Source organism: Mauremys mutica, chromosome 3 (assembly GCF_020497125.1).
Source record: "Mauremys mutica isolate MM-2020 ecotype Southern chromosome 3, ASM2049712v1, whole genome shotgun sequence".
In the NCBI taxonomy this organism is placed as follows: Eukaryota; Metazoa; Chordata; order Testudines; family Geoemydidae; genus Mauremys; species Mauremys mutica.
The window spans coordinates 6,861,590-6,887,422 of record NC_059074.1 but is presented as its reverse complement, the minus strand read 5'-3'; the positions used below and the strand labels follow the sequence as shown (position 1 = coordinate 6,887,422).

The 25,833-nt window shown below is 51.0% G+C and overlaps 1 protein-coding gene across 1 annotated transcript in view; it reads right to left on the bottom strand.

Moving 5' to 3' along the window:
- Nucleotides 1-25,833, bottom strand: part of LOC123365830 (bifunctional epoxide hydrolase 2-like) — a 56,250-nt gene that overhangs the window by 12,398 nt on the left and 18,019 nt on the right. Inside the window, exons 4-12 of the mRNA XM_045008805.1 lie at nt 24,533-24,723; nt 24,127-24,249; nt 20,675-20,749; nt 20,030-20,125; nt 16,514-16,592; nt 13,772-13,806; nt 13,214-13,240; nt 3,282-3,367; nt 2,870-2,981 (exon numbers count right to left, since the gene is read on the bottom strand). Of these exons, the coding sequence (XP_044864740.1) occupies nt 2,870-2,981; nt 3,282-3,367; nt 13,214-13,240; nt 13,772-13,806; nt 16,514-16,592; nt 20,030-20,125; nt 20,675-20,749; nt 24,127-24,249; nt 24,533-24,723 (824 nt within the window). The remainder of the gene's footprint in view (nt 1-2,869; nt 2,982-3,281; nt 3,368-13,213; nt 13,241-13,771; nt 13,807-16,513; nt 16,593-20,029; nt 20,126-20,674; nt 20,750-24,126; nt 24,250-24,532; nt 24,724-25,833) is intronic.

Below are 25,833 nucleotides of genomic sequence, written 5' to 3'. Positions count from 1 at the left end.
CGTCTGTGTCCGTGCATGGAGTCAGGCCACGTGAAAATGTGCATTCAGGTGCTTAGTTACCCCTCTGCCTGTGCAGTTGTCCCGTTTGCTCGTGCAGAGGCATCCGAGATGCAACTTCCACACTCCGCTTGCGAATGGGGTCTCGGCCATTCGGGCAAAGTGAAGAGAAGCTCACAGGCTCACCCGGAAGGAAACACCCACCATGTATCGCACACAGCTTCATTTGCCTAGCTCAGAAAGACGACTCAACCCCACAGAGTTTCATAAGATTCCAGAGAGTCAGGGGGGTTCAAACTGGGGGGGCTACGCAGCCTGGCTGCTGCTCTGTGTAAATCTCACGCTGGAAAGACCCAGTTTAAAACCCTTGGTCAGCAAAGCAGCTCCAAACTAATGACAGGTCAGTCATATTCCCAGACGGGAACTTCCAGGCCAGCCATCACTCTGCTTTGGATTCAGAGCCTCCCCTTCTTCCCTCAAAGTTTTCCAATAGCTCCTCACTCCTCCAGGAAAATAAGGTTGGACTATAATCTCCCCACCCAGCCCCCGTGCTCTGCTGTGAGAATCAATACTATGCCTGCATCTAGCCCCTCTTAAAATCCCATCCCTTCAATTCCTTATTCTCATCCTCAAGGCCCTACGCAGCAGAGCTCAGAACATCCCCTTTCATTCCCTCTGCCAAGGCCTCTTTGCTCACAGGGCAGGAGCATCTGCCTATCTTGAAAGCACCAGAAAGTCCGTCTGTTCTTTCTTTATCTCCTCACCTGCCTGCCAAGCATGACAAACAAAGCCCAGCTCTGCCTCTTGCGCTGAAAACACATCCAGGTGCCATCTGCCTAATTATCATTTAAAAGACAAAGTGCGAAGGGAATATGCGCGGCCAGGGCGGAATTCACACTGGAAAACTCGCCATGCACCACCAGTTCGAGTCAGCTAATCGGATTTCTAACATGCTCTAAGTGACACTGGCTCAGCCCTCTGCCTCCGACAGGCGGAAATACATTTGCCATCCTCAGAGGCCCGGCCCCCAGCTACGAGATGAGCCCGCTAATGGTTTGTTAGCCACCTGCCCTCTGTGGAGAGAGGCTGCCTTCTCCATTTAATTTTGCACAGAGAACAGGGACTGAGCAGGTGGAGTTCCCACCCTGCTCCAGACAGAGGGCGGGTCTGGAGTACTGTGTCCAGTTTTGGGCCCCACACTACAAGAAGGATGTGGAAAAATTGGAAAGAGTCCAGCGGAGGGCAACAGAAATGATGAGGGGGCTGGAGCACATGACTTACAAGGAGAGGCTAAGGGAACTGCAATTGTTTAGTCTGCAGAAGAGAAGAATGAGGGGGGATTTGATAGCTGCTTTCAACTACCTGAAAGGGGGTTCCAAAGAGGATGGATCTAGACTGTTCTCAGTGGTAGCAGATGACAGAACAAGGAGCAATGGTCTCAAGTTGCAATGGGGGAGGTTTGGGTTGAATATTAGGAAAAACTTTTTCACTAGAACGGAGGTGAAGCCCTGGAATGGGTTCCCTAGGGAGGTGGTGGAATCTCCATCCTTAGAGGTTTTTAAGGTCAGGCTTGACAAAGCCTTGGCTGGGATGATTTAGTTGGGGTTGGTCCTACTTTGAGCAGGGGGTTGGACTAGATACCTCCTGAGGTCCCTTCCAACCCTGAGATTCTATGATTCTATGCTACACGACCGCTTAAGTCGATCTAACTTACGTCGCTCAGGAGTGGGGAAAAAAGTGACTCAAGTTACAGAGACCGGTAGACATGCCCAGAGTAAAACCAAACCGCTTGTAATCTGCCCTTTTCCCCTCCCCAGGGCTTGGAACTCAACCTGAGATCTCCCCCAAACGTACCTGCTCCTTGACTGTCCTTGCAGGACCTCTTCTGCCCTCAGCCCTTCATTCCCACAGCCCCCAAGAGACACACCAATCCCTCTCGTACCCGGGGCTAGCTAACAAGAGCCACCTGCCAGCACCAATCCGCTGCAATCACTCCACACCTGCTGTAATTACTCCGCACGCCTGGCTTTAACGCCAGAGACATTCCCAGCAGGCTCTAGCACCCGACACTTATTAGGGCTCCTCTTCATCTCGATCCGCTCTAGCCCTCTCTGGGAAGAGCCCATTTGGAAGGGGTTTCGGTCCAGGCAGACATCTGCCAGCTGTGACGGGTTCCGCAGCCACGCGGCTGTGGGCGTGTCTGACAGAGGGATACCGGGCTGCTCTGGAACTAAGCCATTGCCCTGGAGGGCACCGCACAAGAAACGTGAGCTTCCTCGATTCCATGACCCTTTCTAGGCACTTGGACGCTGGAACCGGTTTCCACTGAGGTTGAGATCTCCAAGGATGGTAAGATGGGGGGAGCAGTGCCCAGGAGTCTGCGACTGTCCCTTAACTCTTTTGGAATAGTGCTAGGGGATCTTTAACCCCCTGCCTGGACAGATACCAAATACAGGCAGAATCAGTCTCAGTTTAACATCTCATCTGATGGACAGAGCGCACCCACTGGTACACACTATATCAGCAGTGGGGCATACGACCAAGGGCGGAGACAGAGCATTACCAATGGAACCATCTCCGTCAGGCAAACTTTCTCCGCTCCAGCTGTTTTACTACCTTACGAGCTCTCCCCTTCCGCTCAACTCCATTTATGGCTCTATGGGGCTAGATCTTCGACTGGTGGAAACCATCCAGTTATATGGATTTACAGCAGCTCCGAATCTGGCCCCCAGCCGGAGCCATCTTTTGTATTTCCTCAGGTGGAGCTCTCTGTTGATGCCTTACATCACGGGACTGGCAGGCAGGAGAACAGAACCCACGGAGCGCACGTACCCAGCGCACTAGGAATAGAACCTCTTTGGCTCGTACTCACCGGCTCCTGGAAATAAAGCTGATAGTCAAACACAGGATTGGATTTGATCATCTCCATGACATCCACCTTGGGGTTCGCAGGTCTGAAGGGCGTGTTCAGTCCAGCCACTGCCCTAAGACACCAGCAGCAGGAATCAGAGAGGGAGAAACCAGAAGACCCAGTTTACAACCAAATACACTCTGATTTAAACAGTAGACTCTGAATTCACACACTGGCATTGGGCTGCATGCGCACACAGGGGCATTTACATGGGACAGGAAGTCACCCACGGGGAAGCTCCAGAGAGAAGTGAGATATGGACCTTTTCAGGTGCTCGCTCTGAGCTTCGAGCACATGGAGCGCCTTAACTAGAACTCCACCATGAAGGAGTTTGGAGATGAAATGATCGGGGAGCCATCCGACGGTGACTCACCTCACTCGCTCTGGGTAAAAGAGGGACATGTTCCACACCACAGCGCCGCCCCAGTCATGGCCGATGAACACGGCCTGGGAAATGCCCTAGGGGAGTACGGGAAACAAGTGTGTCAATGGGAGCAAAGGGGGTTTCCAGGGCAGAAGGACTCACGTTACTCTGGCAAGCAACCCAGGAGGGTGACCCAGCACTTACCAGGGGGCACAAAGGGGCTTTGGGACAAGGAGACATTTGGAAGCTCTCCAGCAGCCGGAGCGAGAGAGGAGTGCGGCTGAGTTTGCCAATGTGGCACCGTCTTTCTCCCCACCCCTGCTTCCCCCACACATCCACAGGGCTCTGCACCAGTCCAGGGCCTGCAGAACAGGCCCATGGTCATTGTTCCCCAGCCCTGGGAGGATGGGGAAAGAGACAGCCAGGGGAGGTGCATTTCCACACCCCAGCCGCTGGGGCGGGGACGGACTAGCTGCACAACCCCTGAGAGCCTGGCTCCAGTTGAGCCGCAAAGCTAGGGAGCTCTGCGCCGTCCCCTGGCCCCACGGCAAGCGTTGCTAGCAGGGAGTTCTTTGCTTGCACTGGGCTCCTAATACAGCAGGCTGGGTAGCCCACCCCGAGTGAAAACCAGTCCACTAGTGACCTCGTGACCCCCTGGGCACGCGAGCCAGCGTACCAGTCTGATCGCCCAGGACAAATTTCCATTCACAATGCCCCGCCAGGGGCCGACACAGGAACCAAAGCTTCCTCCTGCCAACCCACAAGCGGGCTCTCAAGTGCAATTCAATTAGCTGCTGGCTGCAGTTCTGCTGGGTCTGTTACAGGTGACTCGGTTGCTCTCCTGCCGCCCGCTGGCTGGGAAGTTTAAGGCCAAAGGCTGGATTCAAAGGGGACATGGAAGCTGGTGTCAGCTGGACCCTGGGATGCTCTCACTCCCGTAGCCCTCCTGACACTGAGGAGCCTCCAGTGATGTCACTTGCAAAGGGGCTGGGAGGGGGGTTTCTTCCAGTAGCGCAGGGGCTGCTTGAACTCCAGCCGCCTCCGCCTCCCGCTCGGCGCGTCCCTTGGGTCTCTCGGCACGTGGCCTACAGGGATTCGCTCCCTTACATTTCCAGCCGGCGGCCGCGCGAAGCGGAGCTGTAAGCAGCAGGGTCAGTTACGTGTAGGCGAGTGGGTACAACGCCAAGGCAGGGCAAGAAAGTTAGGAGCAGCAGAAATGATCAATTTAAGCAGGGCAAACCCTTAGCGTAACCACACTCGGACTCATTGAAACGGCTCGTAAGCTTAGCTCAGTCAGGCCTGGTCTATACACAGCGTTTCACAGTCTAACCAGAGGTGTGAATTTAAAGCAGTTTAGTTAAAGCAGTTCCCAAGGGCACAGGGGCACTCTTACCGGGGTCGGAGAGGGGCTTATTACAGCTTAGCCTGAGCAGATCCCGAACAGACTGAGGACAGGGCACTGGAATAGGTCGGGATATTATGGGTTCTAGTCCCAGCTCTGCTACTGGTCTGGGAAACTCGCTTTATAGAATATCAGGGTTGGACGGGACCTCAGGAGGTATCTTGTCCAACCGCCTGCCCAAAGCAGGGCCAACCCCAACTAAATCATCCTGCCCTGTGCCTCAGTTTCCCCGCTGTATAATGGGGACAGCGATCTTTGCCTCTCTTTGAAGAGCTGCAGGTGGACAGTGCTACGCGAGAGCTAAGCACTGCTGTTAGCCACCACCTCTTAACACAATGGCTTCCCTGTGAGGGCTCAGCTGCTGTCACTTGTCATGGGTGGCTTGGCCTTGCCAGGCAATGCCCTGGCAGAAGGTCAGCGGGAAAGGGGACCCAGCTCCCAGGAGATGCCACTAACCCAACTGCAAGACAGCAGCAAGACAGAGAAGAGGAAAGCCATTTGTTTCAGTTTCCATTGGCCAGGCCCTGCGTTACCTTGGAAGGAGCACTGCCAGCTTTGAAGCAGCGTCTGTTTCAACAAGATACAGCTTGATCCACAGTGTTCCCTGTTCAGATGTTATTTATTTGTGTCCTGATAGAGGCTGGGCCCGGCCAGAATCTCTCGCCTCCCTCGCACGTCCAGCCGTGCTGCAGTACCTACCTTCTTCAGACGGCACAGAACCCCCCTGGGGAGCTGAGCCCCCTTGCGGGTACAGGGTGGCACATCTGGATTTCACAAATATGACTACTTTATGTTTCACTGGCGCTCTCACAGCACTTAGAAATGCAGGCACCATTATCCCCAAATGGGAAACTGAGGCAGGGAGAGGGGGGAAGTGACTCACCCAAGGTCACATGGTCAATCAGTGGCAGAGGTGGGAAGTGCTTTATTCATTGGACAACACGGCCTCCTATTTCAAAGGGGACTGGATACCGAAATGAACCCAAGCCACTGTTCTGCCCACCTCATCTCTGCTAGTTTGAGGTACTTATATGGCCCCAACTTCCATTGTACCTGAGCGCTTCATGATCTTCTATGTGTTTATCCTCACACACACACCCCCGCATGAGGCAGGGCAGAGCCATTAGTACAGAGGGGAAACTGAGGCACAGAGGGACTAAAGCAGATGACAGAATAAGAAGCAATGGTCTCAAGTTGCAGTGGGGGAGGTTTAGGTTGGATATTAGGAAACACTATTTCGCTAGGAGGGTGGTGAAGCACTGGAATGGGTTACCTAGGGAGGTGGTGGAATCTCCTTCCTTAGAGGTTTTTAAGGCCCAGCTTGACAAAGCCCTGGCTGGGATGATTGAGTTGGGGTTGGTCCTGCTTTGAGCAGGGGGTTGGACTAGATAATCTCCTAAAGTCCCTTCCAATCCTAATATTGAAAAAAAATTGAAACTGGTGTGATAATGTGTTATTTTGATAATAAAATAATCATTTTGCAAAATTTTCAATTTTTTGGGACCGAATTCCCCCAGGAGTAACCAGGTGCACTGGGGAGAGTGCAGATTACTGGTGAACTGCAACAGTAATCCTGCAATACCGAGCCACCAGCGCGCATCGCCCAGCTCCCAGATGCAACCCTACCATAACAAACCAACAGCATGTGCAGCCCAGTGACCGCCTACAACCCTACCACAAACTGCGAGCGAGCCCAGTAACCCAGGAAAGAGAAACATCCCAGATGCAGCCCCCCAGCTCTATGGGGTTAGAAAAGAGTAGAGCAAGATGCGCTTTTAACAATTAGCAATACCTTGCTCAGGTCAAATGAGTTGAATCAGGGAGCATCCTAGTCTGTAACGAACCTTGGAGTCTCGCCAGCATTAGAATAATGAAGTGGACATGAACAGTGGTCTTAGTCTAAGACCAAGTGCCTCTGAAATCGGCTTGGCAGTGGATGGGGTTGTGAAATTAACAGCTGAGCAGTTCTAACAGGAGACACGTGGACTGCGGTGTGAAAAGGCCATCCTAAGAACCCACTAACCATTCCCAGCCTTTGAATGGAAGAGGGCCCAATGGACGAGGCTGGGGTATCTCTCACTGCAGTCCCCTGGGAACACTCTATAGCCTTCTCAGAGACCCCAAACTGAACTGGACAGGCTTGATTCTCCACGGCCCTGCTCCATGCACAGTCTTGTACACTCCCGGCCAAAGCAGGAGTAGAACTACATACAGGTGCTAATGACAGTGCAACCTGCAACGCGATGAAGGTTCATGGCTCAGCAATCCTAGCTCCGCTGCACTCAACAGCACGTGGGCACACAATCAGCAGCCGGAAATATCTGTCACTCCAAATATGGAGAGTCATTTGGTGACTCGTCCATCTCTTCCTGGAGTCAGCTTGTCACGGGGAACTAGCTGTCCCCAAACTCCATACCGTACTCAACACAATTCCTTCTGTAAGACGCCAGATGGAATGATGTTGATCGCTCCAAGCCCAGGGCAGCCATCCACCAAGAAAAGACTCCCCACGCTGAGAACACACCAACCCCGCGGACAGCAGCAGGGCCTGCCACAATGGGCTTATCAAGGCTAAGACGGGGAAGCTGGCTCCTTGTGACATTTCACTTTTAAAAGCCTTTCAGGATGGTTTATTCACAGCCGCAGCTGAAAGAAAATGTTACTTGGATTTCTCGCAGACTGCGGCAGGGTCAGAGAAGGGCTGAAATGTAAGATCTGACTTATCAGCCCACGAACCTTTGTGCCGCAGTTGAGTCTCCGCATCAATTATATGACAAACTCAATTCCTCCATCTTATCTTCCTAATTATTTTTCTTTCACCCTGTCCATATTCCCTGCCCTGGACAAATGCATCAAATGGCTCATCACAGATACTAACAAAGCTGGGGAACAGCAGGAGCCGAATTTCCATATAGGAACTGAAGGTCCTGCTAGAGTTTACCCTTAGGTCACAGAGCTGACCTACTATGTTGAAGTTGAGAGATGATTTCTGCTCTTGGGCTTAGCTAGGTCTCAAATCTTCTCCAACAAGCAATGAGGTCGCTCCGCTGTCTTAGAGGCAAGAAGTCCCTTAGAGCAGTGGGCCAGCCGCCAGGCAAGCGTTGTCCCCCGATCTCATGAGTGGTAGGGCCCCTCTAGCAGTCCTGGAAGGTGCTACAGCTACACACGGTCCTACCCATAGAGGGAGGCGGTGGCCTGGGGAGGCTGTATGGAACCCAGAGAGCTGTAACGCTCAGACCATGATACCCTGAGCTTCCCTGGGGGAAAGCCAAGAGCGTGACTGGAGCACAGGGGAGCCGAAGCCCCACCCTATTCACCAGGCAGGCTGCCACACCCTGCACCAGTGGAAGCTTTCCTTGCAGGGCTCGCCTTCCCAGGCATAGCACACTGCAGCCAGCCAATCTGCAAGTCACAGGAGCAAACGTTAACCCTCCTAACACCCTTGGCAGGTGTGACGTTATTGATATAAATTGGGACCATATAGAACATGGGTTGCAACCAAGGTCCTGTAGTGGCACCAAATCTTAGGTAAAGGGGGTCATCTAAGGTGTCTAAGACCAGATTATGGGTTGCTGGTTATAATTATGCTGTCTGTGTGCATGTGTCATTTTTAGTTGAAGTTATGAATGTTGGCTCTATGCTGTCTGTATTTCAAGTTGGTGATGTGCTTCTGGGGGAAGCATCCCAGACAAGCTGGTGTTAGCTCTGCTTAGCCTGCTTGATGGCCCATTAAGGACCATCAGCTACACAATTGACCCATGGAGAGAAGGCAGACACGCCTTGTGACTCAGCAAGGTATGCAGAGACTTGTCCATGTGACTGCAGACTCCATTTTGCTGTAATTTTCCACAGTAAGAACAAAGAGGTTCTTACACCTGGAAAAGCCTATATAAGGCTGATGCATCATCTCCATCTTGTCTTCAATCCTGCTTCTTACCTCTGGAGGGACTTTGCTACAAACTGAAGCTCTGCACAAAGGACTGAATGACCCATCCCAGCAGGGGATGTTCCAGAGACTTGATTTGAACCTGCAGTTTACTCCAGCACTGCTGCAAGCCTGAACTAAGAACTTTGCCATTACTGTATGTAATTGATTCCATTTAACCAATTCTACCTCTCATCTCTACCTTTTTCCCTTTGTAAATAAACCTTTAGATTTTAGATTCTAAAGGATTGGCAACAGCGTGATTTGTGGGTAAGATCTGATGTGTATATTGACCTGGGTCTGGGGCTTGGTCCTTTGGGATCGAGAGAACCTTTTTCTTTTATTGGGGTGTTGGTTTTCATAACCATTCATCCCCAGGACGAGTGGCACTGGTGGTGATACTGGGAGACTGGAGTGTCTAAGGGAATTGCTTGTGTGACTTGTGGTTAGCCAGTGCGGTGAAACCAAAGTCCTTTTTGTCTGGCTGGTTTGGTTTGCCTTAGAGGTGGAAAAACCCCAGCCTAGGGCTGTGACTGCCGTTTGAGCAATTGGTCCTGAATTGGCACTCTCAGGGTATGGCTACACTGGCGAGTTGCAGCGCTGGAAAGCCTCTACCAGCGCTGCAATTAGTAAGTGGCCACACCTGCAGGGCACTTCCAGCGCTGCAACTCCCTGGCTGCAGCGCTGGCCGTACACCTCACTCAGCATGGGGAATAAGGATTCCAGCGCTGTGATTGGCCTCCAGGGTATAAGGATGTATCCCAGAATGCTTTTATAAATTACTCTCTTTGTTTTGTTATGCAGCCTCTCTTTGTTTTGTTGTGAACTCCGAGCTCCATAGCTCCGTTGATCCCGGAGCTGCTTATCTACAAACACAGCTCCTGTTTGCTGTGATCAATCTGTGAATGATCAAATGAGATAATGAGGCAGGCAGGCAGGGAGTGTTTGCTTGACAGAAACAGCGGGGGCAGAGGGGAGAAAGGGAGTCGTGTTGGCTGCAGGCTGTTTGCAGTTAAGAGTTACGGGTAAGGGATCGGGAACAAGTTCTGATTTTTCAAGTCAGGAAGCTAACACACAGTGTTGGCTCCAAAAATCCACTCTCTCTCTCCCCCCGCTCCCTGTCACACTACGCCCCACCCCACCCCCCTCTTTTGAAAAGCACATTGCTGCCACTTGAACGCTGGGATAGCTGCCCATAATGCATCACTCCCAACAGCACTGCAAATGCTGCAAATGTGGCCACACACCAGCGCTGGTAGCTGTGAGTGTGGCCACACACCAGCGCTGGCCCTGCACAGCTGGACGACCAGTGCTGCAACTACCAGTGTTGCAGATTTGTAAGTGTAGCCATACCCTCAGTTGGGTCCCGCCAGAACCGCACCGTCACAGCAGGCATCCACAGTCTGGGGAAACTGAGGCACTGTGGGTGAGTAACTTGCTGGGAAGTTGAGCGACAGGCCTGGGGCCACAGCAATTTGAACGCTGCATTCAGTCCAGGAAAGCCAGACCCCAGAAAGGAGCCAAACAAATGGAGCTGGGCGAAGAGCCTCTGAGGCGAAGAGCAGGCCGAGGGGCTGAGTTACAAAGGAAGACGGAGAGGTGGGTAGATATCACTGGGTCACGGGGGCACTAGTGGGAGGGGCAGGGCAACTCGGACACTCAGGGATAAATAGCAAGAGCGAGAAGCAATAGTCGGCAGGGGAGTGACACAGGCCCCTCCATTGTAGCACCTGTCAAGAGACCCAGTGATGAGGGTCGCATAAAAGATTGTATGTGGCAGATTCATGCAATACCATGGACCTTTTAGGTCAGTTCCCTGCCCTCCTCAAGATCATAGAACAGATAGAATCTCAGGGTTGGAAGGGACCTCAGGAGGTCTCTAGTCCAACCCCCTGCTCACAGCAGGACCAATCCCGAGACAGATTTTTACCACAGTTCCCTAAACGGCCCCCTCAGGGATTGAACTCACAACTCTGGGTTTAGCAGGCGAATGTTCAAACCACTGAACTATCCCTCCCTCCAAAGATGGACTGGGGAAGAGTCTTTAAAGGAAAGTCAGGGGCTTGTGTCATTTAGGATATTTAAGAGAAGCAGCGTGTTCTAGTGGATAGGATACCAGTGACCTGAGTTTTATTCCTGGTTCTGTCACTGAGCAGCTGTGAAATCTTGGGCAAGTCTTATTTAGATTGTAAGCTCTTTGAGACGGGCTAGCTATGTATATGTACAGCACCTAACACAATAGGCCCCAAATACGATCTAAGCTCTCTATATATAGATAAGACCGGCAAAAATTCTAGACATTATACTATAGAGAACAACCTTGCATTTGCTGTAGGAGATGGACCCAACCAGACACCTCCATTTCTTGAATCATGCCATTGTTATAGGGCTCCTGATCCCTACACACACACACCTCTCAAAGCTGTGCTTTCACAAGCAATCATAGTCAGTCAAAACATAGTTTAATAAAAGCACCAGCACTGCACTGAAGAGATCCCCAGACACACAATGCACAATTAATTAAACCTGCTAAATGCATTTCCAGCCACAGCTAATGTGGCAGAGAATTTCCAGGCTGCTGGGATTTGGGCAGCCGACTGTAGGAGCTAAGCACGCAAGCAGCATTCCCATCAATCAGACTGATTAGGAGACAGAATAGGTTCTCTTTTTCAGGAAGGAACAAACAAATATATATGGAAGCTGTTCTGTGCCCTTCTCTGTACCTTTTCCAATTCTAATAGATCTTTTTAGAGATGGGGGAACCAAAACTGCACAAACTATTCAAGGTGCCGGGGGTACCATGGATTTAGGTAGTGGCATTATGACACTTTGTCTTATTATCTATCCCTTTCCTAATGGTTCCTAACATTGCACTTTTTTGACTGCTGCTGCACTGAGCAGATGTTTTCAGAGAACTATCGACGACTCCTCCATGAACTCATTCTTAAGTGGTGACAGGTAATTTAGACCCCATCATCTTGTATGTATAGGCAGGATTACATTTTCCAATGTGCATTACTTTGCATTTTTATCAACATTAAATTTCATCCGCCGTTTTGTTGCCCAGTCACCCAGCTTTGTGAGATCCCTTTCTAAAACGTCAGTCTGCTTTGGACTTAATTGTCTTGAGTAATTTTATATGAACTACAAACTTTGCCACCTCACTGCTCACCCATTTCCAGATCACATATGGACATACTGAAGAGCACTGGTCCCAGTAAAATATATTGGGTATACAGTACCCTGCAGTACTGCTTAAGGGCCCCAAGTCATGGTTCAGGACCCCATTGTGCCAGGTGCTGTACAAAGAGACCAGAAAGACAGTCCCTGCCCCCAAAGATTTTACAATCTAAGTAAACAGGCATCCCTTGCAGGTACCACTGCCCTGTTTGTACAGAGGGATAATGGTGTAATGCAGCCTTCGTGAAAAGAGTTTGGTGGTTCTCAGCCCAGATCCACCAAGCAGGCTGGTGTCTGCATCACAAACTATCGCTGCTGTTGGTCCCTTTTGTTGGCAGACTCAGAGAGATGGTCAGGGACTGAATAGGCCACCAGGGCGAGGGCATTCACCTCTTGACCAGAGAAGTGGTCCCTCCAGGTGAGGGTTGAGGCTCACTGGGGTGCTGTGTTTATGCAGATTAAGCATAGCCCCACCATGCAGATGGCTGTTCCTATCTAGTTAGAATCCCTGCCCCCAGGAGCTGACAGGATGCTTTTGGGAAACAAGCAACGGCAAGGGACTTGCCAAGGTCTCCCAGCAGCTCAGTGGCAGACCTGGCATTAGAGCCTTGGTCTCTTGAGTCACAGTCCAGTAGCCCACGCACTAGGCCACACCATCTTCCCCAAACCTGCCTTGCTCCTGCCTACGCTGTCCCTGTGCTGGGGACCTCCACCTCCAGGGCCATCTTTCTGCATAGGATCCTCCACCCACCCTGCATTCACTAAGGGAAGCCACAAAGCACCTGGTATTTCAGTAGGACAAAGCTCAGCAGCCCAGAATTCACACACACAGATCCAGGTTTGCTTCCCGGCCCCACCTGCCTCTCCACCTCCCCTGCCCTGGACCAAGCTGCACCATATTGATGGAGGCTCTTCCTTCTCCTTCCCTCACACCAAGTCAAATCCCTGGGTCGCACTGCAGCTTCCTTTCATTTGTACACCACAGATCCTTGTTCAGGGACCTTTGGGCTCTTGACTCATGTGTAAACATCAGCAACAACAATCAGAACCCAGCAGAGGCCCCGTAGGAGGTCTTTCCCCAGCCCTCTTTTCAGCGACAATCTCCTCTTGGGCCTCGCCAACGCGAGCTGGAGGGCTGAAGACAGACTGACAATGGGTTTCCTCTCCCCCTTACATTTTTGGAGCTCCAAACTGAAGGACTCTAGTCTATTCCTTGTCCCGTAGCGGCAGGGCCGGCTCTGGCTTTTTTGCTGCCCCAAGCAAAAACAAAAAACAACTGCCCGGGGGCCAGAGCGGCGACGGGGCGGGGGGGACAAACCTGCCAGCCAGCGGAAACAGCAAGGGGGTGGGGAAACCAACCGGCCGGCCGGTCAGAGCAGCGAAGGGGGGAGCAACAATGCAAAGGAACAATGAAAGTCACAGGGGGTTTCTCACCAGTTTGTCCAGGAAAACCGCAAGATCCTGTGAGGGGGGGAAAAAGAAACAGATAATCAGATTTCTTAGCCATGAACATGCCACGACCTTAAGTGCCAACAGGATTCTGAAGGCAGTTTGCCTTCACTAAGAGGTCTCCAAAGTCACCTGAGATCCAATACACCTCCCCATCCCTACGAGATCAGGGCCCTGCACTCCAAGCCCTCTCTCTAAGATTAGGCAGGAAGGATGGTCTGGGAGGGAGGCACCGGGCCGGCATTCAGGGGATTTGGATTCAAATTGCCAGCCGGGTCACAACTGTGCTGCAAACCACTGACCAGAGAGTCGGATTTATACTGCACTCCTTGCCCAGCTAAGTTCAGTCATTCAAGGAGCACCGTTCCCCCGAGTTGGAAACAGCAGCCCTGGGACTGCCTTTGTTCTCCCATCCCATCCTGGACCCTTTTCTACCGTCCATAGAGATACGCCGGTTAGAACCTTAACTAAGGAGCTCGGACCGTGGTTCCATAATACAGGCAGACCTAGGTCACAAACAGAAATCAGGACACCGTCTCCTACCTTGCATATTTCTTCCTGGGAATATTCTTCTATGTCTGCAAACAAACAACAACAACAACTAATTATTGAGCTCACTTACGTATCCTTCCATTTAATTTTTTAACATTCTAAATCTGCCATGAACCAGGCTGCAACCCCCTGGCTCCCACCAGCTCTACAAAAGTTCAGTACACACCAGGATTTATCTCATCACCCACTGCACCATCTTTGGGGGGGCGTGGGGGGATGGGATTGTCTCTAGGATTTCCATAGCCCTGCTCTGGGACGTTGATGAAGTATGGATGCTGGGTTCAACCCCAGAGATGGGTGCATTTTAATGGTGGTGGCAGCAGGTCGGGGGCAGGGTGAGGAAATGATCCTTCTATAGCAGGTTCTCACCAGCAGGGGTTGGCTCCCCCACAGCCACTCGCTGTCCAGACATAAAAGCCCTCTGGAAAAACACACCTGCTGGGCTCAACCAGTTCCTAGGCAAGCAGCTCAGATGTGCTGGTCCACTTTAAAGAACATTGTGAGACACGGGACACTTTACCACAGGAAGCACATGAGTATTTGCAACCATATTAAAAAGGAACACGTCAGTTCAACCACCGGTTACTGGGCTTGAGGCGGGAACCAGCCAGCTGGCGTAGGGGAGAGGGGAGGGGACCGGCATTGTCCCTTCTGGCCTTAGATCTACCAGTGCATCGATAACACGGCAGTGGGTGTAACTCAGTGAGCAGAGGGGAGGGGCTGGGAAACAGGGGCTGTTGGAAGGGAATGGGCTCGGGGTAGCCTTAAAGAGGACACCGGGCACTGGCAGGACCTAGGTGGAGGCAGCTGCAGAAAAGGGAACAGACGTGGCACACGCCGATCACCCTCCTGATCACTTGTATGTAGTATCTCTCTCCCGCCACACCCTTGTCTCTTTAGACTGCAAACTCCTTGGGCTGATGTTCTTCTGTGCTTCGCTGGGTTCGGAAAGCGCCCAGGGCCAGGTTTAGATGCCTGAAGAGATAAAGAGGCACCAAACAGGACTTACAAAAGTGCCTGAGTGAGTTATGTGCCTCTGCATCTTTAGGTGCCTAAATACCTACGTCAGTCTGGCCTCTGGTCCATTGTGGGCACCACAGCAACGTTCATAGTGAAATTAACATAGTGCAAACAGTGAGGGCTGCTGCTTTGATCAGCCCTCAAGATTAGCAATGGCATTTCACAGGGCCTTCTACCCCCAGCTCTTCCCTTCCCAGCCCCCCGGTTGTTCACTCTCAGAGTCGTGTGCAAATGCCCTGAAGCACAAAGGAAGATGCACTGTACAAGACAAAGCGATTTGGCTTGACACAGACATTGCATAACAATGTGGTTACAGCCTCGATCCAAACCTGGTTAGAACTAGCAGGTTCGGAGGGCTCTGGGGATCCCAGCCAGCCTCCCAACCTCTGTATTAGAGCCATGCCGGGGAAGACACAGGCAAGCGGGGTAGGGCGGGTGTCAGTAACGAACCCACTCAACCAGCTAGCGACACCACTCAGCTCCTGCTGCCTCGGGACAGAGGAGTGCGTGCTGCACTGTCATTGCTAGTCATCAGGCATGGATGGCTGCAATGACCCCTCATCCCCCAGGCGGCTCAGGGGATCATTAACAGGTGACAGAGCCTCTCGCTCCTAGTTTGCTGGTTCAAACCCAGCCCAGGCTGGTAGTGATTGAAAGTCACTGAGATCGGGCAGCTGTTGGGTAGTTCATGCAAAGCACCTTATAAGGAAAGAGGGTGTTAGCTGCCAGTAGCCAGGGCGTTCTCCCTATCCAATGCCACCTCTTGTTGGCAGCCGCAGCCAAGGCCAAGGATGGAACGGGTCAAGGAAGATCACCACCAGTTGGATCAGCCCCTTGGGTTTTCTTGGAAGGTCTCCCATTCACGTGCCAACCAAGCCTGACCCTGCTCAGCTTAGAAACTAAAGAGACAACTTGGGTATCTACCGCCAAGTCACCTCTTCTGGAGCGATTCTCCCAAGGCGCCCTGTGGGCAAGGTCACACCAAGGTTGTGCCAGGGATGGAAAGAGACAGGAAATGAAAACAAGACGGCCCGAAACAGTCGTGTCGTGAGCAGCACGTTTATAACTGACACGCCAGGTGGTTTCCTCCTTGACACCATGTAACCATTGGGAGGCTTTTGTATTTACTTCCCCTGCTTCAGGGGCATTTCAAATCCAAGCCACTCCTCAGACCAACACTAGAAGGAATAGATTCCCAGCCTGAGCTCACCTCACACCAGGAGATTCTAGGAACCCTCGGGAGGTTACGGGGGAGGACAAGGGGGGGTCGGCAGACATACAGATACCGAGCGCATGTCAAGATGGTTTTGGCTGCTGTTCAGTTCGTGCCACATCACAGACTTAGACATTAGCGCAATGGAAGAGATGTGTTGGACTATCCGGTTCATCTCCCTGCAAGGGTGCAATTCTTCCCTACAGACCTCATATTCCCAGGAACTTTAGCAAACGATGGGACATTCTCCCAAGAATCAGGGCTTTCCCCACTTCCCTTGGGAGACTCCCACAGCCTAAATAGTTCGCACCAAGAGTGATTTCTACCCAATATTCAGCCTCAACTTCTCCCGGCTCATCTCCACCACAACAGTCCTAGCTAGGACCCAGCAGACACACAGACATGCCAGAAGAAGGCTGAGCAATTTAGCTCGGCCCTTTGTTGCTTGCCCCCTCTAAGGGGGCAGGAGGGAGGAGGAGAGGATGGGAAACCCGACTGACCTGGGGGAGCAGTGGAATCTCCGTAGCCTTTCATATCCAAAGCCAGGACCCGGAAGCCAGCCTCAGCCAAAGCAGGGATCTACAGCAGAAACAGAAAGAAACGTGACCTTGGGAAACAGACTTGCGTCTGCTGTAGCTTGCCCACAGCTGGGAAGTGAACTTCCATTTGTTTGAACTGTCCCCTATTAGCATCCGGCACGATAACGACTATGACACGTCAGTCACAAAAGCAAAACTGCCACGTGAATTCCACACGCTGGAAGGGGCGTAAGAACGACAACAGACACTGCTCTAGCAAATGCCCGTAGCCAGCCAAACATTGGGCAAGCCAATCCACGTGGGCTAGCACCACACTCAGAACAAGAGTCAGCCACTGAAGAGTAAAGGTGCCTTACGTGCTGCACTGGGATTCAGACTGAGGCCGAGGCAAATTCCAGAGGCAGAGACCAAAAGAATAAACCCTGGGTCGGTGCAGAGATTCCTCGGGGGTTAGAGGTGGGACGTGAACTTCATACTAGACATTCAATCAGCGAGAGGGAAAGAGGGCTGGGGAGCAGAGTTCATTCGTGCACAATCACCTCTTGGCTGTGGGCTCAAAATGTGCTTTGGGTCATAGAGTCACAGACGTGTAGGACTGGAAGGGACCTCGAGAGGTCATCGCGTCCAGTCCCCTGCACTCGACACAGGGCCAAGTAATAACTAGACCATTCCTGACATGTTTGTGTCCAACTTGTTCTTTAAAACTGCCAATGATGGAGATTCCACAACCTCCCTAGGCAAATTTATTCCTGTGCTTAACCACCCTGACAGTTGGGAAGTTTTTCCTAATGTCCAATCTAAACGGCCCTTGCTACAATTTAAGCCTGTTGCTTCTTGTCCGATCCTCAGAAGTTAGAAAGAACAATTTTTCTCCCTCCTTCTTGTAACAACTTTTTTTGTACTTGAAAACTGTTTTGTCTCCTTTCAGTCTTCTTTTCTCCAGACTAAACAAACCCAGTTTTTTCAATCCTCTCCCATAAGTCATGTTTTTTTAACCTTTTATCATTTTTGTTAGTCCAGAAAAGAGTTTCTCCAATTTGTCCACATCTTTCCTGAAATGTGGCACCCAGAACTAGACACAATACTCCAGTTGAGGCTTAATCAATGCGGAGTAGAGCAGAAGAATTACTTCTCGTGTCTTGCTTACAACACTCCAGCTAATACATCCCAAAATGATCTTTTTTGCAACAGCATTACAATGTTGATTCATATTTAGCTTGTGGTCCACTATGATCCCCAGATCCCTTTCTGCAGTACGCCTTCCTAGGCAGTCATTTCCCATTCTGTATGTGTGCAACTGATTGTTCCTTCCTAAGTGGAGTACTTTGCATTTGTCCATATTGAATTTCATCCTATTTACTTCAGAACATTTCTCCAATTTGTCCAGATCATTTTGAATTTTAATCCTATCCTCCGAAGCACTTGAAACCCCTCCCAGCTTGGTATTGTCTGCAAAGTTTGTAAGTGTACTGTGTATACCATTATCCAAATCATTGATGAAGATATTGAACACAACTTGACCCAGAACTGATCCCTGAGGGACACCACTCATTATGCCCTTCCAGCTTGATTGTGAACCACTGATAACTACTCTCTGGGATCGGTCTTCCAACCAGTTATGCACTCACCTTATAGTAGCTCCATCTAGGTTGTATTTCCCTAGTTTTTTTAGGAGACGGTCATGCCAGATAGTATCAAAAGCCTTACTAAAGTCAAGTTATACCACATCCACCACTTCCCCCCATCCACAAGGCCTGTCAAAGAAAACTATTAGGTTGGTTTGATATGATTTGTTCTTGACAAATTCATAGTGACTTATTTATCATCACCTTATCTTCTAGGTGTTTGCAAACTGATTGCTTAATTATTTGCTCTATTATCTTTCCCGGTACTAAAGTTAAGCTGACTCATCTGCAATTCCCTGGGTTGTCCTTATTTCCCTTTTTATAGATGGGCACTACATTCACCCTTTTCCAGTCTTCCGGAATCTCTCCAGTCTTCCGTGACTTTTCAAAGATAATTGCTAATAGCTCAGATACCTCCTCAGTCAGCTTCTTGAGTATTCTAAGATGTATTTCATCAGACCCTGGTGACCTGAAGACATCTAACTTGTTTAAGTAATTTTTAACTTCCTCTTTTCCCAAGAGATGAGAGAGGTGCAGAGCCCAGCCAGGCTACAGCAGATCACAATGAAGGTGCTGCAACAGGGTGGCTTGATCTTTCTGGTCGGAGGGCATGGGGCAGGCCAACCCTGCTGGGTCGGACCAGGTAATTCCCTACGAAGGGCAGCAGGTGGCTGCAGTAAAGGGGGAAGCTCAGGAAAGATGCAGAACGTAAGAGAGACTCCTGCAGGGAAGACCCCAGTACCAGGCAGGTTGGAAGTCAGACCCAGAAACCTGAGGCTCCAGCCAGTTAGGGTCTGGGAGCGGCCTGTCAAAGCAGGAAGGGCCCCAGGCAGGAAGGCGTGGGAGTAGGGTTTGGCTGACAGGAGAAGGAAGCCACGCCAGAGTCTGGGACTGGCGGCTTTGGGTGGAGCAGCCTGGGACAGAGGGAGAGCTCCCTGCGTGGCAGATCAACCAGGGCCAGGTCTGAACTCTTGGGTTACCATGGTGGCCTTGGGCCCCCGAGGACTGCGTGACTCACTTGTGTTAAGCCAGCTCCAAGTGGGGTGCTGTCAGCCACAAGAGACTGTGTGGAGTTTAAGGGGCTCAACATGAGGGCTCAGAGGCAGCAGGGTGCCTGCAAAGCGACCTGGCCAAGAGGGGCTGCTAGAGGTGGCCCAGCAGAGCTGTGTGCAGGCCCCAGGCTGGAACAGCAGTTGGGGGAGGCAAGGCAGAAGCGAGGGGCTGAGTGGAGAGGACAAGGTGGTGCCCCCCAGCACCTAACGCTCTGCCTTCGCTTGCTGCTCCCAGCCCCTCACGGGAAGCAGGCACGTCACTGAACACCTAGAGCTGCGTGCCAGGACTGTCGCTCAGCAGATCTCATCAGGGCTTCAGCCCAAACCATGCGCTCAGGGACCTCCCACCAACACACGGCAATTACCACCAGCCAGAGCATTGCTGGGCCAGGACAGACTGTTACTGCTCTGAGTCTGCCAGGGCAAGTTCCCCACTGCTCCAAACTGACCGGGGCTGTGGGGGGGGACCTGCGATCACGGCCTGGCCGATCACTCATTTCAGCAGAGCAGAAGGGGCTGGGAGAGGGAAGGAGGGAGGGAAGGAAGGAAGGACGGACGGACAAAGACGGAGGGAGAAGCTCTAGATTGCAGATGGAAGAGGGCAATGGGAGACACACCAGGAATGAGGTAGAGTCAGAAGTGGCCTCCACCCCTCGTCATACAGTCACACAAGTGAGAGACACCCCCCCTTTCTTCTCATGGAAGGCCACACTGCTGCATAACAAATGGCCACAACATGCTGCACAGAGGTGGATACACAGACAGCATCGCTGCCAGCCATTGGCCCGGCTTAGCATTACCTGGTACCTCCAGGAGAACCAGGATTCAGGGAAGCCATGGCAGAGGCACACCACTGGGCCATTCCCCATCTCGACAAAATGCAGCTGGACTCCAGGCTAGAGGGAAGAACAGACAAATAGCACAAGTTTATTCCCTGCCCCACAGTCCTTCCCCCTCTGTTTTACACCCAGCAGTTACGCCCCACGCCCTCGCTGCGTGCTGGCATACACACAGAAGCCGTCCCCAGCACCTGGCACTCGGGTCATCGGCCATCCAGAACCTTAGCCCCCGGCGGTAAACATTCCCCACCTTCCCGTAGCCCGGCCTACTCTGCAGCAGAGACCAGACCAGTGCTCTCTCTGCTCCGGTTTTAGAGGATTTGGCTTCCAGCCTGGCCCTCAGAGACAGTCTCACATGGTCAGAAAACATCCCCCCATGTAAAGTCTCTATCTGCCTTGCTTGAATTTCAGCCCATTGCTGTTCACCACCAGTGTGCCCCCAGTCTTCTCATATGGATACAGCCACCTCTCTCCCTCCACGGCGTTAACACCCTTCACATGCATGGGGAGGGCCCATCACGGGATACTTATGGCCCTCAACACCATAGTACTGGGACACTTAGCTATCAAGATGGCTTTCCTACCACACCGGTCGTTACAGCCTACCTTGATTGGCACATAACCATGGGTCACGTTCACTGGGTCACACGCAATTGGCAGAGTCTCTTCGTGGCCAAGAAGCTACATGGTGAATAAAGAAAGTTCTCAGTTCTACACCAGACCCCGCCACTGACAATGTTGGTGCCCAGCAACACAGTGACCACAGGCTGTTTGCCCCAGATGATAACTTTCTACTGCTCAGCCAGCCTTCTAAACCAGCCCCACCCTCTTTGGGAAGCTTCCTTCATTCAAAATGGTCGTAGCTCATCAGGCCTCTAGCTCAGGGGTTCGCAAACTACCTTGCACCGCCACCCCCTTCTGACCACAACAATTACTACACAACCCCAGGAGGGAGGACCGAAGCCTGAGCCCAACCGAGCCCCACTATCCCATGTGGGGGGCCCAAGCCCAAGCCTGAGCCCCACTGCCCCAAGTGAGGGGGCCGAAGCCTGAGCCCCGCTGCCCCCAGCAAGCCAGCCCTGGTGATCCACTGTGGGGTCCCAACCCACAGTCTGAGCACCGCTGCAAGTCTAGCTGTTTGCCCACATTATGAAAACCCCATGTGATTTGGCAAGACTGGCAGTATCTGCAGAAGAGAACCTGGACTGGCTAAGACAACCCTTGGTGGGGCTGCGTGGCGGAGTCCAGGACTGGGCTAGCAGTACTGCCGTGCTCTCACAGCTGAGGGAAGAGGAATAAGCCTTACTCATCCAGTGCCATTACTCCTTCGCAGGTCTAAATGGAAACATGCCAGGAGGCAGCTTTCAGATCCAGAACTGTCTTTATCCAGGCTGGGACGGCACCTAGCCTGCAGCAGACACTCCTAGAACCCAGCCTAGAACCACCAGAAGCAATCCGGCAGGCTCAGGCGGGAGGTACTGGTTTCAGGTCCTCTCTGATTAAGGGGATTCAATTAATTCACGGCTTGAAAAGTAAATACCTACACTAAGGGGAAAGCCTGGGAAGGAAGATTGCATGTAGCTAGTGTTACATGCACATTGGAGAACACAAGATACACCTGTTAGAGATCCCCAACCCCTGTTCAGAGTGAGGATTCCCTGAGAATGGAGAGATGAGACCCATAAAAGCAAGCAATAAAAGAAGATTTCCAGGCCATTCTAGTACACCAAGGGTACTGCTCGGTCTCTTGCTTCCAGGGCTCGGTCTCCTGGGGAGACCATCAACCAGGAGGGCCAAATGGGCACTAACTTTGGTGGAGACAGAATCAAACACTTGGTTTGTTCTTCCTGGTAACCTAAGCTGCCAATCAGCTACCCAATGGTGGTAGCTGCCGATCAGGCCTGGATTGGAGCTTGTGACCTACAGGCAAAAGGCTTCGTGCTCAGCCACCAATCCTCTGCACTATCCATCTCCACTCAAGCGCGTAGGCTAAAGCTAGGCACCCACATGGGAAGACATTGGGCACCTAGAGCCTCATTCAGGCACCGGGACGGGATTTTCCCAAGGTACATTGCTTCTTTAGCAGCACAAGTCCCACGACTGTCAGCGGGATACTTCTAAGTCACCTGGATGAGGCTGAAAATCTCACCCCTACCACCTCGTGTCGGCACCTCCACAGCTCTCCGCTACATTACAAGACAGACTAAAAATCTTTTAAACCATAATTGCTACTATTTCTACTATTGTAGTGCCTAGAAACTCTAATCCTGCATCAGCGCCCCCCTGCGCTAGGTGCTGTACAAACACAAAGATACAGACTGTAAACTCTCGGGGGCAGAGATCAAGTTTAAGACAAGAAACAACAGGCGGATGCAGCAAACGGGTAGCGGGGAGCACAAGGGAACAATGAGACAATACTGGTCAAGCAGTGGTCAGAGCACATCCGCTGCCTGAGTTCTGGGGGTTAAAAGATTCTGACAGTTTTGATCAAAGAATTTACACCCCCAATGCGGATTTTTGTTACAACATGGTATTAGCAACCTAATCGCAAACATCCAACACTTATCAGATGCTTTGTGATCTCCGGAAGAAAAGCATCACATACAAGTGATAAGTACGTTCACATAACTAGAATGGCCTTAAAAATAATGTTGTGTGAAGGGTTGTAGCCATGTCGGTTAAAGGATTTGAGAGAGACAAAAGGTGGGTGAGGTCATATATATTTTATTGGCCCAACTTCTGTAGGTGAAAGAGAAACTTCTGAGTTCAAAAGCTTGTCTCTTTCACCCACAGAAGTTGGCCTAATAAAGTGTACCTCACCCACCTTGTGTGTCTGATAAAATAAAGGTCAAAGTCACAGTGCATTTCTGCACAGCAAAGTCCAGCATCTGCTAACATAGCTCAGTGAACTATTAACCATGCCAGACAACTCTCCAAGGGTGAGAGAAAGGGTAGAAGCTATAAGGAACCCTCTGTAGGGTGATGGGAGAGGAGCCAACTTTACAAAGGGTCAGGAAGAAGGAGCCTTGGCAGACAGCCTATGAGCAAGGGAAGCCTGGAAAGCTTCACTCAGGCTCTTCAGGTGGTAACACGATCAGCTTGTGATTAAATAAGCCAACATTAGTCAAACACTGCAAAAGGTGAGAAAGGCTGAGTGGAATTACAGTCACTAGCACTTTAGCCAAGGAGAAGGCACCTCTTAGTACTGATCCTCAGGGCACCACACTACTAACCTCCTTCCATGCGCATTAAAGTCTTACTCTGGTTCCTACCTGACAGTTCTTAATCCATTACAGGGCTTTACCTCCTCATCACATCCATGTGCGGGACTTTTGAAATGAATTTTATCTGCCAGATCTTTTAACATCCTCCTCTATTTTGCTACCTCTTCTACAGATTTCTAACAGATTAGAGCAGCAGAATTAACCCTTCTAAGAGCCGGACTCCTTTGCTTCTGGTGATTACATTCACCCAGGTACTGCATAACTGAACCAAGTTCTACTCTCACTCTGGATTGACAGCAGTGTTAGTAATGCCATCGCTACAATCGAGTTACTCTGGATTGACATTGGCATAACTGACAGCACAATTTGACTCTCTGTCTTTAACAGAGATGGGAGAAATTAGGGCATTTTTAGTTTCAGGCAGCCTCACCTTATCTGGGTTTCGTTTTGCAAAGCCGGGAGTGATCTGGACCTGGCTGAATTTGACCTGAACCCTTAAAGGACAAGCACACAGCATTTTAGCCTAAAGGTGCAATTTGTGAGGGATTCTGAGTCCGCTAACAATTTTATTCCAAGGCCTGTTTTTATCATCACAGCCACACCTATAGCATCACTCAGAAAAACACCGTACAGTGCAGGGTCAAGAAAGCCACTCTATGGAAATTTCACTCTAAACTACAGTAGGCTAGGCAAGAGCAGGAGTCTCTATCTACCATAGGTTGGATATTTCTACTGCACCCAGCTTTGCGGTATCTAAACTCTGAACTACGTATTCTGTCCAGAGGGAAGAGACAGTAAATGCACAGATTCAGATAGCACTTAGCCACTAGATACCTGAATTCCACACAGGTCCTGCAGTTCCTTCAGGGCAGCATTGGTGTCCTTGACAAGGATGGTGGCTATTCCCATTTCCCGGGCTGGCTTTAAGTTAGCTCCCATGTCATCCAGGAAAATAACCTGGATTCAGGAGAGATTCGGAACCTGGGGTCAGTCAAGGGAGAGCAGAGTTTTGGGGAGAAAGGGGGGAAGGGGACGTTGCTGTGATTCCCCAGTGATTTGGGCCAAGAGATTTTCACGTCAGTGTCTACTGATTTTGGGTGCCCAACTTGAGAAGCCCTGGTTCACAGCCGACAGGTGTGCCTAGCACTTTCTGAAAGCCAGGCCCCTTTGTATGTCTAGTTGGGTCGCTTTGGGCAGTCTTTGCCATTGTCCCGTAACTAGAAGTAAGTTGTGCCTGCACCTCCTGCGGTTTCGCCTTCAGCACGTCCAGCGCATACTCGTAAATTCGAGGGTCCGGCTTCTGCAGACCGACGCGGCAAGACTCAATCACCAGATCAAAATGCCTCCTCAGCAGAGAGTTCACAAGAGCCGTGATGCGTCTCTGAGGACCGTCATCTATCCAGTTATTTGTGAGCACACACGTCCTGAACCCTGTAATGAGAAAGATGACTAAATGGGTCGCAGGGCTATTCAGACTGGGAATGGTTAAGGAGAATCCCTCTTTCCACCACCCAGCTGTCTGTCAGCAATTACACATCTCATCTCTCTATGTGCACTTTAACCACAGAGGATCTCAAAGAGCTTTACAAACTTTGCGAGGCTCTACTCATGCTAGGTGTCTTTACTCCTGAAGTCAGAAGGGACCACTCGAGTGAGGACTCCCTGTTGAGCAAGGGGTGCACGATCAAGACCTTTTACCACCACCCAGTCATATAATCCTGTTCAGAAATTTACCCATCATCTTAAAGTCAGGTAGGTTGTTAGATGAAGAGCACACCGCTTCTGTTATGCAACACTTTGGGACAGGAAGTGAAGAAGAATCCCATGTCCCATTGGGACTGTTGGTGGAATTTAGGTAGGCAGAATGGAATCCGGCCACCAGCAGAGGTTTCTGCTTCTGGCCACTGGGTTGAAGAAATTGGCAGGACTTCATTTTGGGAGACAGAGGGACTGTTCAAAGGCAGCCACTCCATGCGGATTTGGATGCAGGCTCTAAGGCGGTGGTTCGGTTGCTCGGGTCTGTTTGACCTAGTCCCAACTGAGGAGTGGAGATTTTTTTTTGTTTATTTCCAATAAATCCGGCTATTCCCAGGATTAATGCAAAACAGGTCTGATCCAAAGCCTATTTAAATCAGTGGGACTCTTTCCCCTGAAGCTCAGAGTAACTATATTTCCCTCAAGTATCTGGGGGTAGCCGTGTAAGTCTGTATCCACAAAAACAACGAGGAGTCCGGTGGCACCTTAAAGACTAACAGATTGATTTGGGCATAAGCTTTCGTGGGTAAAAAACCTACTTCTTCAGATGCATGAAGTGAAAATTACAGATACAGCCATAAATATACTGGCACATGAAGAGAAGGGAGTTACCTTACAAGTGGAGAACCAGTGTTGACAAGGCCAATCCAGTCCGGGTGGATGTGGTCCACTCCCAATAATTGACAAGGAGGTGTCAATACCAAGAGAGACAATTACTTTTGTAGTGAGCGAGCCACTCCCAGCCCTGGTTTACACTACGAGTTTAGGTTGAATTTAGCAGTGTTA